The sequence below is a fragment of the Enhydra lutris genome, unplaced genomic scaffold, assembly GCF_002288905.1.
Source record: "Enhydra lutris kenyoni isolate GAN:26980312 unplaced genomic scaffold, ASM228890v2 scaffoldscaffold111, whole genome shotgun sequence".
NCBI lineage: Eukaryota > Metazoa > Chordata > Mammalia > Carnivora > Mustelidae > Enhydra > Enhydra lutris.
In genome coordinates, this window is record NW_019154195.1 from 954,818 (window position 1) to 969,825 (window position 15,008).

The 15,008-nt window shown below is 56.4% G+C and overlaps 1 protein-coding gene across 1 annotated transcript; it reads right to left on the bottom strand.

Annotated features, from left to right (window-relative positions):
* Positions 1–9,955: 9,955 nt before the first annotated feature.
* On the bottom strand, positions 9,956–13,150 carry LOC111139617 (zinc finger protein 579). The gene is made up of 2 exons (XM_022491942.1): positions 13,097–13,150; positions 9,956–12,061 (listed from the first exon to the last, which is right to left on the bottom strand). The coding sequence occupies exon 2, from the start codon at positions 12,057–12,059 to the stop codon at positions 10,365–10,367; it is 1,695 nt and encodes a 564-aa protein (XP_022347650.1). The 5' UTR covers positions 12,060–12,061; positions 13,097–13,150; the 3' UTR covers positions 9,956–10,364.
* Between the last annotated feature and the right edge of the window lie 1,858 nt (positions 13,151–15,008).

Sequence of the window (15,008 nt, forward strand, 5' to 3'; positions counted from 1 at the left end):
ACACTAAGGGTCTCGGTTGCTGGTTGTCTCTCAGAGAACAAAACGATTTTTAAGAGCCATCACTTGTCTTTTTTTTCTTCATTTTTTTTTCTTTTTTAGTTTGCAAACAATCAGAAATTGGAGAGAACACCTTCTAATGTCAGAGACACCAGTTCTGATCTGGCAAAGATTTCAGGTGGGAACTCAAACTTGCGTTTCAGTAAAAACCGTGTCATCGCACGGTGGGCGCTCTGCGTCTCCGTTTCGGACTTGATCTACGAACACAAACTCCAGGGGCGACAGAAAGTCAGCACCCCAGTCTCTCAGGTTCTGTCTTTAGAATGGCCGTGCCAGGGTGCCTGGGTGGCTCAGTGGGTTAAAGCCTCTGCCTTCGGCTCAGGTCATGGTCCCAGGGTCCTGGGATCGAGGCCCACATCGGGCTCTCTGCTCAGCAGGGAGCCTGCTTCTTTCTCTTTCTCTGACTGTCTCTCTGCCTACTTGTGATCTCTCTCTCTGTCAAATAAATAAATAAAAATCTTAAAAAAAAAAAAGAGTCGCTGTGCCACCTATGTGTCCTTCGAAACTACCGTTTTAAACACAGCGGGGATGTGGAGGTCCACAGAGGCTGAAGGCGCGGGTTGCATCCGAGTGAGCTCGGACAGTCTGGTGCTCCGGACCTTAGTGGGTGGCAGGGTCTGCCGGCGGCGAGGCGAGGCGTAAACGGGTTCTCTGCATTTCCCCCCGTGCTCTGGAGAGTGATTCTGGAAAGGATGGGGGAGTGGAGTGATAACATGTGCTAATTCCATACGCGAATCTACACACACTGTTACATGTATGAGTCCGTATATATTCTGTATGTATATCCACATACGTACATGTTTAATATTCATGTATATATATATATGTATATATATAACATATTTAAAACTCCGCGATAATATCTGCAACAAATGTTCGGAAGTTAGACCAATAAAGCTGTTTCGCAGGGAGGGGTTTCTTTTTTTAATGTATTTTTTATTTAAATTCAATTAACTAATGTATAGTGCCTTACTGGTTTCAGAGGTAGAGGTCAGTGACTCAGCAGCCGCATAGAACACCCAGTGCTCGTTCCCTCACGTGCCCCCCTTCATGCCCGTCCTGGTTACCCCATCCCCCCGCCTCACCCCCCAGCAACTCTGTTTGTTTCCCAGAGTTAAGAGCCTCTCATGGTTTGTCTCCGTCTCCAATTTCGTCTTGTTTTATTTTCCAGGGAGGGGCACGTATCACCGACACTGGCTCCGATCGCTGGGGCATGACCTCAGTGAAAAGTGGACCAAGCGGTTTCGTTTGGTTTTCTTGTTTGTGTTTCCCTGCTACCGTCCAGTCCGCCCCTCGTTGCCTGCCTCCAGGGCGAGCTGGTCCCACTGTCGCCCCTGCTGAGGGCGGTTGCCCCGGACGGAAGTTAGGAAGTGGCCGGGCATGTGGGAAAGGGGGCCCCGGGGCTCCGCTGGCGGGCGTGCCGGCTGGCGCGGCCTCCCCCCGCCCTCGCCGTCGGAAGGTCCCTTTCCTGGGTGTATTTGGCCCTGGAGATTGTCCACAGAAGCAGTCCGAATGTGCCGGCTGCCTTCCGTTTGTCCATCTGTCTCCTCTCTGTCCAGGTGACCCCGTCCAATGGCGTCAGCTGGGCTGCGTCCAGCTGCTGTTCGGGTTCAGCCGATGGGAGGCATCAGCAGGTGATCAGAAGGTGGGGGGCAGTGACAGTGACCCTGAGCAGCTCATCTCACCCTTCTCAGTAAGCCTCAGTTTCCCCCTCTGTCCAGTAGGGGTGGGGCACATTATAACTTCATTTATTTGTTGGACAGTTATATGCTGTGAATGTATTGTGTGTCCGTCACTGCGCTGGGCGCCGGGGACACAGCGACGAGGCGTCCAGGCACCTTTCTGTTCTAGTGAGCGGTGGTCGGCGGCCAATGTGTAAACCAAACAAATTAGCAAATGAGAAGAAAACAGTGAGGACAGTGACCTTATCCTCACCCGAAAGATACAGAAAGAAGGTCTCAGAAGTAATTCACCAGGTGATTTAGCAAAAACAAAGTCTGTTTAAGCACCTACGTTGTGCCAAGCAGTACTCGAAGCTCCAGGGGCCCAGTGACACCCCGCCAAGATTTGCACCCCAGCGGACTGCTCGTGTGCATAGGGATGGCACTATGGGTTACATCGTGCCCTACACCAAAAAGGATCTGCCGAGACCCCGGTTCCTCTGGATGTGACCTTATTCAGAAAGAGTGTCACTGCAGATGGAATTAGTTAGGAGGAGGTCCTACTGGAGGAAGGTGAGTTCCCACGTGATTTTCCCACAGGAAAGGGTGGAAAGACAGCCCGCTGAGGCCCCCGGCGCGTGAAGATGAAGGTGGAGAAGGAAATGATGCCTGTACAAGCTGACGATGGAGGGCAAACCGCCAGAAGCTAGGCAGAGGCCAGGAAGGCTTCCCCGGGGGGCTTCAGGGGGCGCTTGGCCCAGAGATCTTCCATTTCTAAGCTCCAGAACTGCGAGACGACACATCTCTGTTGCTTGAAGGCCCCTGGCTCGTGATCCTTTGTTACAGAAGCCCCAGCCACTAATACAGGTGGACGAGCATATTGGAAACAGTCAGAGAAACCAACTGACTTTTGACAGCGCGCACCATGAGGGAAACAAAACAGATTACAGATTGCCTATTTTTCTGCGCAAGGTAACAGATAAAATGTAAGCAGCTTAGAAGAGCACCCCCTGGGGCACCTGGGTGGCTCAGTGGGTTAAAGCCGCTGCCTTCAGCTCAGGTCATGATCCCAGAGTCCTGGGATCAAGCCCTACATCAGGCTCTTTGCTCGGCAGGGAGCCTGCTTCCCTTCCTCTCTCTCTGCCTACTTCCCTTCCTCTCTGCCTACTTATGATCTCTGTCTGTCAAATAAATAAATAAAGTCTTTAAAAAAAAAAAAGAAGAAGAGCACCCCCTGATTAGCTCACAGTTTCTGTGAGTCAGAAGCCTGGGCACGAACGACAGAATGATGGGCTTCTCTGCTTCAGGGAAGACTCGGGGATTCCCATTTCCTTGCTGTTGTTGGGCAGAACCCACTCTCAGTTTTCAGAGGCTGCCTGCATCCACTGGGGAGGGGTCCCCTCCTCCTTCAAAGCTGGGAACAGAGAATCTCCCTCTTGTTGAATCCCCCTCAAGCTCCAGAAAGCACCCTGTCCATTTTAGAGAGTCACCTGATTAGACCAGGCCCACCAAAGATTACTTCCCTAGCTTAAATCAACCGATTTGGAATCTTTTGGAAAAAAATTGTATCGAAGTATAATTGACGTGAAATATTATATTTGTCTCAGGTGCACAGCATAGTGGCCTGACAGTTCTATACATTTCAAATGCTCACCACGAGAAATGTGACCACCTGCCGCCGCACAACACTATTATGATGTTATTGAATATAATTCCCCATGCTGTACTTTTTCCTGTCTGTGACTTTCTCTTCTAAAGATGTATTTATCTGAGAGACAGGAGGGAGTGCCTGTGCATGTGAGCAGGGGGAGGAGCAAGAGGGGGAGGGAGAGAGAACCTGAAGCTGACTCTGTGCTGAGCGCTCAATCCCGCGACCCTGAGATCATGACCTGAGCTGAAAACAGGAGTCAGCCACTTAACGGACTGAGCCACACAGGTGCCCCTCATCTCTGGGACTTTTTTCTCATAACTGGGAGTTTGTACCTCTTAATCCCTTTTATCTATTTTCCCCATCCATGTACCCCCCCCTCTGGTAACCACCAGTTTGTTCTCCGTGTTTGTGAGTCTGTTTCTGTTCTGTCTTTTATACTCTCCATATGAGCGAAATCGTATGGTCTTTATCCTTCTCTGACTGACTTCACTCCGCGTGGTGTCCTCTCTCTCCATCCGAGTCATCTGACTTGGAATCCTGGTGCCGTGTGCAAAGTCCTTTCCCAGGGGCTCCTAGATCGGCTGGGGGAGGAGGTGCACAGGCACCAGCGGAGCAGGAATCTTGGGATCCGGCTGAGAATTCAGCCTACAACAGGGGACAGAGAGAGGCGGGGGGAGGTAGGGAGGGCCTCGCAGAGGAGGTTTGAAGGGGCAGACAGGAGAGTCACTCCAGCAGAGGAACTGCCATCCCAGGCTGTGAGAGGAGGAAGCCTGACGGGTGCTGGGGACCCGCAGCTGACGGTGTGGCCCGTGGGCCCCGGAGCGTGGGCGCGACGGCGAAGCGCAGCTCCAGGCATTATCCTGATATTAGAAGCCTGGAGGCGGCCGGTCTGCAATGACTCTTTCTCTCTCTGGCCCCCTCTCCCAGTGACCTTGGGTGGGTCACTTCCCTCTCCCGGGCTCCACACCTGGTGCCAGCAATGCCCCCTCCGTCCCGGAGAGGAAAGAGCTGATGCTGGGGGAGGGCGGTGCAGAACGTGGGCAAAGGCCCCGCGGTGGGAGAGGAGGGTGGCTGGGGCTCGAGCAGCTGGATGAGAGGTGGCAAATATTTACGCGGCCCGGGTCTGTGCCAGGCACAGTGCTGGGCGTGGCGAGATAAGGGGCCCAGGAGGCGCCCGGGCTTGGCCTCTGAGGCTGGATTCCAAGCCGCCCCCCAGGAGGCCAGGAGCAGGCAGTGGAAACCTCCCACCGCGGGCCTGGTGCCCGGAGGGAGGCATAGCTCCAGGTCGATGGATGTCTGGGGGCGGGTGGCTGTCCCCTGGGAGCCTCAGAGCCCCCTGGAAAGGGAGGGGGTCCAGCTCCCTATTCCCACTCTCAGCTCCCTGGCCCATCTGGGTCAAGTCTCAGATTACCCCTTCCCAGAAGCCCTCCAGGACCACCCGACTGAAGCCACAGCGCCCACCAGCAGCCCCAGCTCTCCATGAGCAGTGTCCTCTGGCCGGCACACAGCTTTAGAACTGGTGGACTTCCGTGAAAGAAATAATGTCCTAGGGGACTGTCCCCCAAAGGACAAAGGAAACATCTTGAGTCCAAATCGATACAAATAAACGATTGCATGAGTGACTAAACAAGGGGAAGGGGAGGGGACCCGGAATCTTCAAACTTGGGTCTGGATGCTTCCCTTCCCCTCGACGTGGGCCTTGCTCAGTGACGTGGGCACCGACTGGAAAGGGGGAGGGGTCGTCGTGGACTGGGTGATGGAGGGCGGTATCAGCGGTCAGTCATGTGGATACGCGAGCACCCCACCCCCGCCCCCACCAATGATTCTCCAAACCGAAGCCAGAGGGACTCTGTTAAAGCAGGAGACGGTCTCCAGTACTCAGGAGTGTGTATTTCTAAAACCTTCTCAACTGATACGATGTGGGGTGTATGCCTTTCACTGTAGTGAAAATTTACCAGGGACAAGAAGCCTAAATAGATATTTGGTATCTTGTTACGATACGCGTGCTGAAGTGTTTGGGGGTGATGTGACCTCATATTTGCAAATTCCGTTGAAATGAATTTTTTTCAAAGATAGATACACGGGAACTGTCTGCAATTTCCACCCCATCTTTCTGTGAAAGTAAAACTGCTCAAAAAAGGAAAGTTTATTAAATTTTTGAAAGACGAGGGGTGGATAGGCCGATGGGCGGGTACATTCCAGGATAAACGGTAGCCAGGTCCATCAGGAACAAACAGAGCAAAACGCTCGCTGCAGACTCTGGGGGCTGAGGACATGCGTTTAGTCTCCAATTCTTTCCTTTCGCCACGTGTTGTGAGATTCCCAGACCTGGCTGGCTCAGTCGTGGAGCGTGGCACTCTTGATCTCGGGTCCTCAGCTTGAGCCCCATGTACAGTTTATTTTAAAAAAAATTTTTTGGGGACGCCTGGGTGGCTCAGTTGGTTAAGCAGCTGCCTTCGGCTCAGGTCATGATCCCAGCGTCCTGGGATCGAGTCCCGCATCGGGCTCCTTGCTTGGCGGGGAGCCTGCTTCTCCCTCTGCCTCTGCCTGCCATTCTGTCTGCCTGTGCTCGCTCTCTCTCCCTCTCTCTCTGACAAATAAATAAAATCTTTAAAAAAAAAAAAATAAATAAATAAATAAAAAATAAAAAAAATTTTTTGGGGCACCTGGGTGGCTCAGTGGGTTAAGCCTCTGCCTTCGGCTCAGGTCATGATCTCAGGGTCCTGGGATCGAGCCCCGCATCAGTCTCTGCTCAGCGGGGAGCCTGCTTCCCTCTCTCTCTGCCTGCCTCTGCCTACTTGTGATCTCTCTCTCTCTCTCTCTGTCAAATAAATAAATAAAATTTAAAAAATTTTTTTTCAGGGTGTGGGCAGGGGTTTGTGTTCGTTTCTTTGGCCAGCGGGAGATTGGTGCCTGCGGCACTGCCCAGCACGTCGCGAGGCTCAATAAATAGTTGTGGAATCAGTGTTCTCAGTCTGTTTGTCTCTGTGTCTCCAGCCAAAATGAAATCTTGTCTCTTTGTCCTCTGATGTCCTCCCGTCTAGTGTAGCGCCTTGCACAAAGCCAAGGGCTCAACAGTCTTAGGATGAATGAATGAATGAGTAACATGGGAAGAAAGAATCTCTTTAGGGTTAAGAGCACAGGCGCTGGAGTCACAATGCCTGGACACACAGCCACATGTGCTCCTTACCAGCCAGGAGACCTCGGGATGTCAGCTCACGGCGTCATCTTCCTGCTCCCAGAAACGGAGCCCCCACGGGGAACCCACAGCCTCACCTGTTCCTGATGGGGCTGGAGATGGTGCAGCCCCTTTGGGAAAGAGTCTGGCAATTTCTTAAAAAGTGCATCATGAGCTTCTCACACAGCCTACCCGAGCATCGGCCCAAGAGGGTCAAATCCACGTCCCCGTGCGTGTTCACAGCAGCACCGCCAACAGCAGCCGAAGAGTGGAGCCCGCCCAGATGTGCACCCACAGATGAGCGGGTAAACACAGCGCTGTCTCTCTGTACAGTGGGACGTTGCTTGGGCCATGAAAAGGGACAAAGTGCTCCTAAAACTCACAATACAGATGAGCCTTAACAGCACATGGAGTGAAGGAAGCCGGACGCGGAGGGTGACATAGGAGGGCGGCATATTGGGTGATGCATTTTTAGGAACTGTCCAGAAGAGGCAAATCTGTCGAGACAGAAAGTACCTCGGTGGTTGCCGGGAGAGCCGGGGGAGCGCGGATGGGAAGCGACGATTAACGGGCACAGGAGATCTTGGGAGCGGGCATGTCCTAACATTTCCTTTGGGGGGGGGTAGTTGCACAGTCCTATAAAGTCACTGAAAAGCACTAAGTGCCCTTGAAATGAGTGGGTTCCATGGTATGCAAATGATACTGACGCTGTTTGCGATGGACAAATGGAGCCGGTGACAGCGTCTCTTGTATTGACCTTGTCGTGAAGAGTGGGGAAGCGAACCCACGCGATCCCTGTGCAAGGCGTGGCAGGCTCAGGACTCCGAAAATGTGTGTGATGTGATTCTGAGCACGTGGTTGAGGTCGCATAGTCGAAATGCTCGGCGCAGGGCAAGCCAAGCCACAGGGTTTGATTCGTGGAACCAGCTTTTTGCTTCACAATAAGAGCAACCGTTGGGGTGTTATATCATGTTTTGGGTCTGTCCCTCATGTCTAGGGCTCAGTCTTCTCGTCTGCAAGACGGGAGAACTGGGCTCCGTCCGTAGGGACCTTTTCTCACTCTAAGTCCTGTGTTTTTTTCTAGGAACATTTCTCTCTGGATACAGGAGATCCTCGAAGCGGAGTAAGCCGGCGGGGAGGGGGCAGGTGGGGGTGAAAGCCGAGGGGGGTGGGCCGTGGTGCCTCGGGGCTTGGCAACGGGGATGCAGGTAAGGAGGGGCTCACCCTAAGCCTTAGATGGGCCTGGCTAAGGGTGTGCGGACTATGCTGTTGGTCCAGCCTGGGTTCCAATCCCACGTCGCCAGTTCCCAGCTATGAGATTTTGGTCAAGGGACTCCCTCTCCGAGTGTTGTCTTGCCCTTAGGAAGTGGTGAGGATTATTTCCTAATCCCCAGTGGGGTGGCGAGGATTCCCTGAGATTAGGTCTACACCAGCCTGGGAAAATGATCCTAACAAAGCAGCAACAGCAATGGCTTCCTCGCAGGGACAGCCGCTGTTTTCAGCCCTCTCCACGAAGGACCCCGTTGAAGACAAAGAGCTCAGTTCATGGTAGTGATTTCCAAAGTAGGACAAATGACTTAACTTTAGCCCTGTTGTCCCTTCTGTAAATCTGGCCATGTAATCCCCTCCCTCAATGAGTTTAATCAGTGAGGTTGTGCTGAAAAGGTGTCTGGCCACGGTAGGTGCTCACTAAATGGGGGCCCATGTTTGGATATGGTAATAGGGAGCCACGGAAGGTTCCTGGGGATGGAGGTAGCTCTGACGTCAAGGAAGCACACCCCACCTCCCCAGCTCCCCACGCCTGGGGCTGTTACGGGCTCTAGTTTGTGGGAGAACTGGTCTCTTTTGGAAACTTTATTTGTGCCAATATTTGATCATTGTCCACGTCCTCTGCTGGTCTGTAAGCTCCTTGAGGGCTGGTCCCCAGGTGGTCTCCCTCATCACTCTGTCCCCCACTTCAAGCCCTGATGCGGGGATAACGAAACAGGCTAACGTGGATTGAGTGCTTACTACCTGCTAGGCACCGCGCCAAGGCCTCAGCCAAGGTGTGTTGAATCCCTGATGGGGATCTCTGCAAACTCTGGACAGTCCACCATCTCCCTTCCTACACCTTCAACCTCCACGTCTCTGGCTTCCTTCCCCGGGTCCGGCCCCTGCCCAGTGTTTTCATCACATCGGGGAACCACCTTCCCTCCCAAAGCCTCTGTGTGCTGCCCTGGAAAACTGGGATGACCTCACCCCTCTACAGGCCTGACAGGCATGAAGACACCCAAGTGGTTGGCATGAACCTTTGCACAGGAAAAAGGGAGCCACTGAAGGCTCTGAGGGAAGGACGGATAACAACAGAAGGAGAGGGGGGCGGTTTAAAGAAGATGGCTTGAACACATCTCTCCCTCTCCACTCCCTAAGACCTAAATAGATGAGCGAGGGAAAAAACCATTAGAAGGTTTGCAGAAAATGACCCTTTCCACCTACCCCTGATTTCTTGTGGTTTCTCCAACATGCAGCACCAACCCACCTCACGGCCTTTGACCCTGCTCTGCCCTCCACCCCTCTTGGTTCAGGTCAAAGGTCACCCAAAGACCCTCCCTCCCAGCCAGGCAGTGTTCTCAGTAGCCCTAATTAATACCTGATGGTCTGTTCAGATGGTTCATTATCTAGGGCAGCCCTGTCCAAGAGAACTTCTTGCAGTGATGGGATGTTCTCGATCTGTGCTGTCCGGGGTAGCCACCAGCCTCATGGGGCTGTTGGCCCCTGGAAACTGTGTGACTGAGAAACTGAATGTTTTTCATTATTTTATTTTAAATGGATTTACTCGGGGCGCCTGGGTGGCTCAGTGGGTTAAGCCGCTGCCTTCGGCTCAGGTCATGATCTCAGAGTCCTGGGATCGAGCCCCGCATCGGGCTCTCTGCTCAGCAGGAAGCCTGCTTCCTCCTCTCTCTCTGCCTGCCTCTCTGCCTACTTGTGATCTCTCTGTCAAATAAATAAATAAAATCTTTAAAAAAAAAATGGATTTACTCATTCTAAGTCTAAATGGAAGCAGCCACGCATGGCTAAACTCGTGTGGATCTAGAATTCCGGCTCCTGGGGGGGCCGTGGCTGTCTCCTCTCCAGCATCCCCAGGACCCCGCGCTGTGCCTGGTAAATGTCTGCTGAAAGCATGCACGCGGGGATCGCACAGGGGGCCACGGGGCTCCCCAAAGATGCCGGGACGGGCGGTAACCAGCGCTGTCACACTCCCGATTCTTCTCTTGAGTTTCTTGCGAGCCGAGCACCTGCCTCCCGTCCCCTGATGTGGGAATCTGGACCCTTCCTGCCTGGAACGCAAGCTCAGGGCCTGTTGGGACGGATCCCGGCTCACCCTAGACCCCCTCTGGCAGCCCCCACAGACAGCCTCACTCTCTCCTGTTTCACGAACTCACATTTATTCACAGACAGACAAAAGGACAGGGATGGACCTTTGCTCGCTGGGGACCCCCAGGGTCTGGCAGTTCCAAAGAGGTGACGGTGTCCAGTGTGTGTAATGGGAGACAGCCAGGCAGGGGGTCCCCCCAAGTCTGCATCTCTCTGGCCAATATTCTCTGCCTCCTTTTCCAACTCGTCCTGCCTTCTGAGGCCTGTTGGGGCAAGCAGTTCCTAGCCAGCGTCGGGGTCCCCCGGGGGTGGGCAATGGGAGGGAGGGGCGGTCCAGCCCCCCCCTTAGTGTTGAGGGCTGGAAGGGGAAGGGTGGGTAGACAGGAGGCGCCTCTACTTCGACTTCCTTCCTCCATATTGCAAACCCGGAGCCAAATGGAGGGGCCAGGAGTGGTGGTGAAGGTCAGGAGGCCAAGCCTCCCAAGCCCCGAAGGTGGGCCTTGCTGTCAATTTCTTCTTCCTCCATCTCAAAGGCTGAGTGGTCTTGGCTGTCAAAACAGGAGGCGCTGAGGAAGACAGGGGGAGCAGGCGGCGGCGGCAGCGGCGACTGGGGTGGGGTCCCCGGGGAGGGTGGCTCTTCCTTGATGTGTGCAATGGGCAGCGGGAGCCCTTCCTCCTCCTGCCCAGCTGGTGGAGGCGGCGGGGGCGGCGGGGGCGACGGCGGGGCCTGGGCTTGGAGCGCCTGCAACGCGGCCGCCCTCTCCAGCTCGGCCCGGTGGCAGCGTTGGTGACGCAGGAGGCTGTAGGCGCGCGAGAAGCGGCGCGGGCAGCGCGGGCACGGGTGCGGGGCCGGGCCTCCCGCGTGCACCTGCGCGTGGCGGGCCAGGTCGGCCAGCCGCTTGAACTCCCTCTGGCAGCGCACGCACTGGAAGGGGCGCGCCCCTGAGTGGGTCACCCCGTGCTGCCGCAGGTGCGCGCGGCGCCGGAAGCCTTTGCCGCACTCGGGACACCAGAAGCGGGGCTCCCCCGCAGGGGGCCGGGCCGGGGCGGCGTCCCCTCCGTTCTGCCCGCCTTCTCCCCCCTCCGAGGCACTCCCGCACTCTGCCCCTTCGCCCCCCTCGGGCCCCTTCCCTGAGTTCCGTCCACCCGGAGCCTTGTCGTCCTTCTTGCCCGCCGGGGGCAGCGGGGCCAGGAGGCTGAGCGCGCCGTGCACACGGCGGTGCTGGCGGAGGTAGGAGGCGAGGCGGAAGGCCAGGCCGCAGTCTGGGCACACGAAAGGGCGGTCGGTGGAGTGGACCAGCCGGTGGCGGGACAGCGACCAGGGCCTGGCGAAGGCCTTGAGGCAGATGGAGCACTGGTGCCGCTTGGGCCGGGGAGGGGGGCCCCCTTCACCCTCCTGTTCACCCTCGGGGCGCAGACACGGGTGCGCTTTGAGCTCGCCCTTGGTGGCGAAGGCTTCGCGACAGCGGAGGCACAGCAGCGTCCAGTCGGCCTGGAGCAGGACCTGCTTCTCCTCCTGCCGCCCGGCCGCCAGTGCCAACTCGGCCCTCAGCTCCGCCGCCCCGGCCTCGGCCTCCTCCTCCTCCGGCTCCCGGGGTTCGGCGCTCGTGGGGGCAGCCGGCGTGGCCGGCTCCCCTGGCGGCCACGTCTCGGGCCACGCGGCCTCCTCCTCCGCGGCCCCCGCTGCGGCCGTGGTGGGCTGCTCCGGACCGGCGTCCTGGGAGCCCCAGCTCGACTCCGCAGCCTCCTTGGCCGCCCTCTCGATGGCCAGCTCCACCTCGCCGCCGGCGTGCTCCTGGGCCAGGTGGCGCCGGAGCTGCGCCGGCTCCGGGAAGGTGCGGGGGCAGGCGGCGCAGCGCAGCGGGGGTTGGGGCCCGTGGCCACGCAGGTGGCGGGAGAGGTGGGCGGGCCGGCGGAAGGCCTTGGGGCACAGGGGGCAGGCGTGGGGTCGGAGGCCTGAGTGGCTCAGCCGGTGCCGGGAGAGGTAGTAGGGGAAGCGGAAGAGGCGGCCACATGTCGGGCAGGGCAGGGGCGCCCGAGGGGCTCCGGCGCCCCCCCTGCCACGGCCCCGGCCTCTACCACGGCCCCGGCCACGGCCCCGGCCACGGCCACGGTGAGGTGGGCTGCCCTGGGCGGGTGGAGGGGGCTGCGGATCCATGCCTGTGAGGAGAAAGGGGAGACAAGGAGACATTGGGGTGGGTGGGGGTGTGGAGTGGGTCAGATAAAGGGAGATGTGTGGAGTGAGGCCGAGAGGCAGAGACACAGAGAGATGGAGAGTCCATGATGGTCAGATGATTAACCAGGCAACGGAGAGAGCCAGCAAGACAGAGCAAAGGCAGAGACCCCAGGGACAGACAGACAGACAGACAGCAGGAGAAGCCGTAAAGGCAGGATGGTGGGAGACAGCAGGAGAGAGAGATGGGGACTCCCAGCAGAGACAGAGATGGAGAGAAAACAAAGAGATTTCGGGAGAGATGGTGCAAACACCAGAGATCAGAAGAACCACAGCAGGACAGGGGTAGGGACAGACAGACAGACAGAGGGGACAAGCCAGAGATACAGACAGAAGAGGAGACAAGAAGACATTCAGCCAACTGCTTTTTCTCCAGGGGCCCCGCTGGAGAATTATGGGAGGGGCTGGGAACCAGCCAGTGGTGCCCGAGTGTGGAATTCGACATTGGGAAGCCCCGGAAATGGAAATGCGTGTGGGTGCCCAGACCAGGGTCTGGGAGAGGCTGGGGGTAGGAGGGCTCAGACTCCTGGGCAGGGGGAGGCTGGGGCCCTGGACTCCAGGGACTGAGAGAGGTGGGAGCTGGGGTTTGGGACCCCAGGTTTGGGAGGTGACTGGGATCCACTCCTGTAGGTGTGGAGTAAGGATTTCTAGGTCCCAGGGGCAGAGAGGATTGGGGGAGGGGGCTGGGCTCCTAAGACAAGGGGAGGGGGCTGGGGGCTCAGCTGCCCGAAGTCTCCACGGAGGAGGGGGCTGAGGGCCCGGCTGCTGGACGCCTGTCCCCCACCCAGGCTGCTGGAGTCCGGAGCCCTAGGTCCCCACGGGGGGCCGAGCTCCCCACTGGGCCCAGCCTGCGGTTTCTCGCAGGCGTGATCAGCAGAATTAGGGCCGGCGGTCGAGGCCTCACAGATTTCCGAGCCCAGAGCCTGGGGCTCGGCCCTGATCGCTGGGCGCCTGGGTCTTACCTCCGCCTCCTTCGCTCCTTTCTTCCTTCCCCGAGGCCGGCCAAACGCGGACGGTGGTGGCGGGGAGGGAGGGAGGGCCCGAGCGTGGTGGGGGGTGGAGGAGGCTGGGCTCGGTGTCACTGCCTAAGCCTTCCCCCCGGAAACCCGGCCTCTCCACCGAGCCCAAAAGAGGAAAGACCGGCTGGAAGGCCGGAAGCGGGAGGACGAGGGGACCCAGGGGGCGGGGAGGGCGGTCGGCTTGGATTCCTGGGTTCTGCATGGGGAGGGGGCTGCGGGCCTGGGAGGCTGGATGCAGCTCCCCTCCCCACCCCAGCAGACACACATATTCATTCATTCCTTCAACAAATACACATTTATCAGGTCCTGTCTGTGCCAGGCACTGTGTTGGGCGAGGGGGGTGCCAGGAGAAGGAGTCATGAATGAGGCAGTGGCAGAGGCCTCAGGCAAAGTAGGGGCGCTCTGGACTGGAACCCCTGTCCAGCCTTCACTTGGCGGCCTGAGCAAGCGACTGTCGCTTCTCCTAGCCTCAGTGGCCCCCTCTACAACAAGCCCAGCAGATACGCATTCGCTCCTAAGAGACCCACATGTACTGAGCACCCACTGTGCTCCTGAGTCCTTCTGCATGTGTTTCCCGGCATAGCTCCCTGGATCCCAAGCCGGCGGTATTTCCTGAGCACCTACTATGGGCTAGCTCTGTCCTTGGTGCTGGAGCTGCAGCGGCAGACTGACAGGGGCTATCGGACCCTGTCTGCAGGAAGCTCACCTTCAGAGGGAGGAGGCAGTCACAGATCCGACCGCCTTCCTGGAAAACGTGCTCTAAGGCAGGAAAGAGGATTGGGTGGGAAGACAGAGAACAGAGAAGGCACTGAGCTGACCTCCCCCTGGGGTGAGAGCAATCCTCAAGGTCTTCCAGGAGGCAACAGTGTTTCAGCTGAAACCAGCAGGATGAAAGCCAAGGGTTGGGGATGAGAAGGATGAGCCAAGGGAAAGGAGAGAGACGTGCTCGACACATCTCAAATGCCGGAAACCGAGCAGCTGAGGGCTTGTTGCAAAGATAGGCCTGCAGCCTGTCGCTGTTTAAGGTGAAGTACACGCTGAGCACTGTTGGCCAGAGCGTGGGAACACGGCCGGGCTAGTGAAATTTGGAACAGCCTTAACACCTGAACAATTCCAGGAACGTGACTGACAGATAGATCTGCTCAGAAACATGCAACATGACATCGGTGCCAGGTGAATCAGCACCAGACGATTGCACACCACTGCAAAAGACTGGAGATGAGCTAAATTCACACCCGGAGGGAATTCGAGTGGCATCGTGATTGATCTGCCCGGTGGAATGCTATGTGTCCAAAAAAAATATATATATATATATGAAACTTGCTGTGTAAAAAAAATATGGAAGCGCTCCAAGTGATAACATGAAGGGAAGGGGGGATGGAAAGGAAGGTAGAAAACAGCCTGGAACCTGTTCTAACTGTCTGTGCTTATCAGTGGGCTGTGTCCGGAAGAAGAGAGAGGAAACTAGCAACATTGTCTAACTCCCAGAACCGAAACTCGGCACTCTATCCTTTTGTACTTCTTAAATTTGAAGCCATGTGAACGCGTTCCATACTCCAGAAAGTAAAGGGACAAGAAATCAAATGGGGGGAAAGGGTAATAAAAATAAATAAAATGAAAATAAGCAGTAACTTAGTCTTGTAAGCGCTTTACAAATACTAACGCATTTGTCTCTCCTTTTATGGAGTGGGTCACGCTATTCTCAGTTTAAACAGCAGCAAAGTGGGGAACTAAAACATGTCGAAGCTGGTGCGTCTCAGTGAGCCTTTGCATTTCACAAAGAGATGGGAGAAACGACAGGCAAAGAGCATGACTTTTTTTTTTATTCATTTGACAGACAGAGATCACAAGTAGG

Bases quoted from the DNA above. Each gene is read 5' to 3' on its own strand.
- LOC111139617 (XM_022491942.1), bottom strand. From the start codon at position 12,059: ATGGATCCGCAGCCCCCTCCACCCGCCCAGGGCAGCCCACCTCACCGT.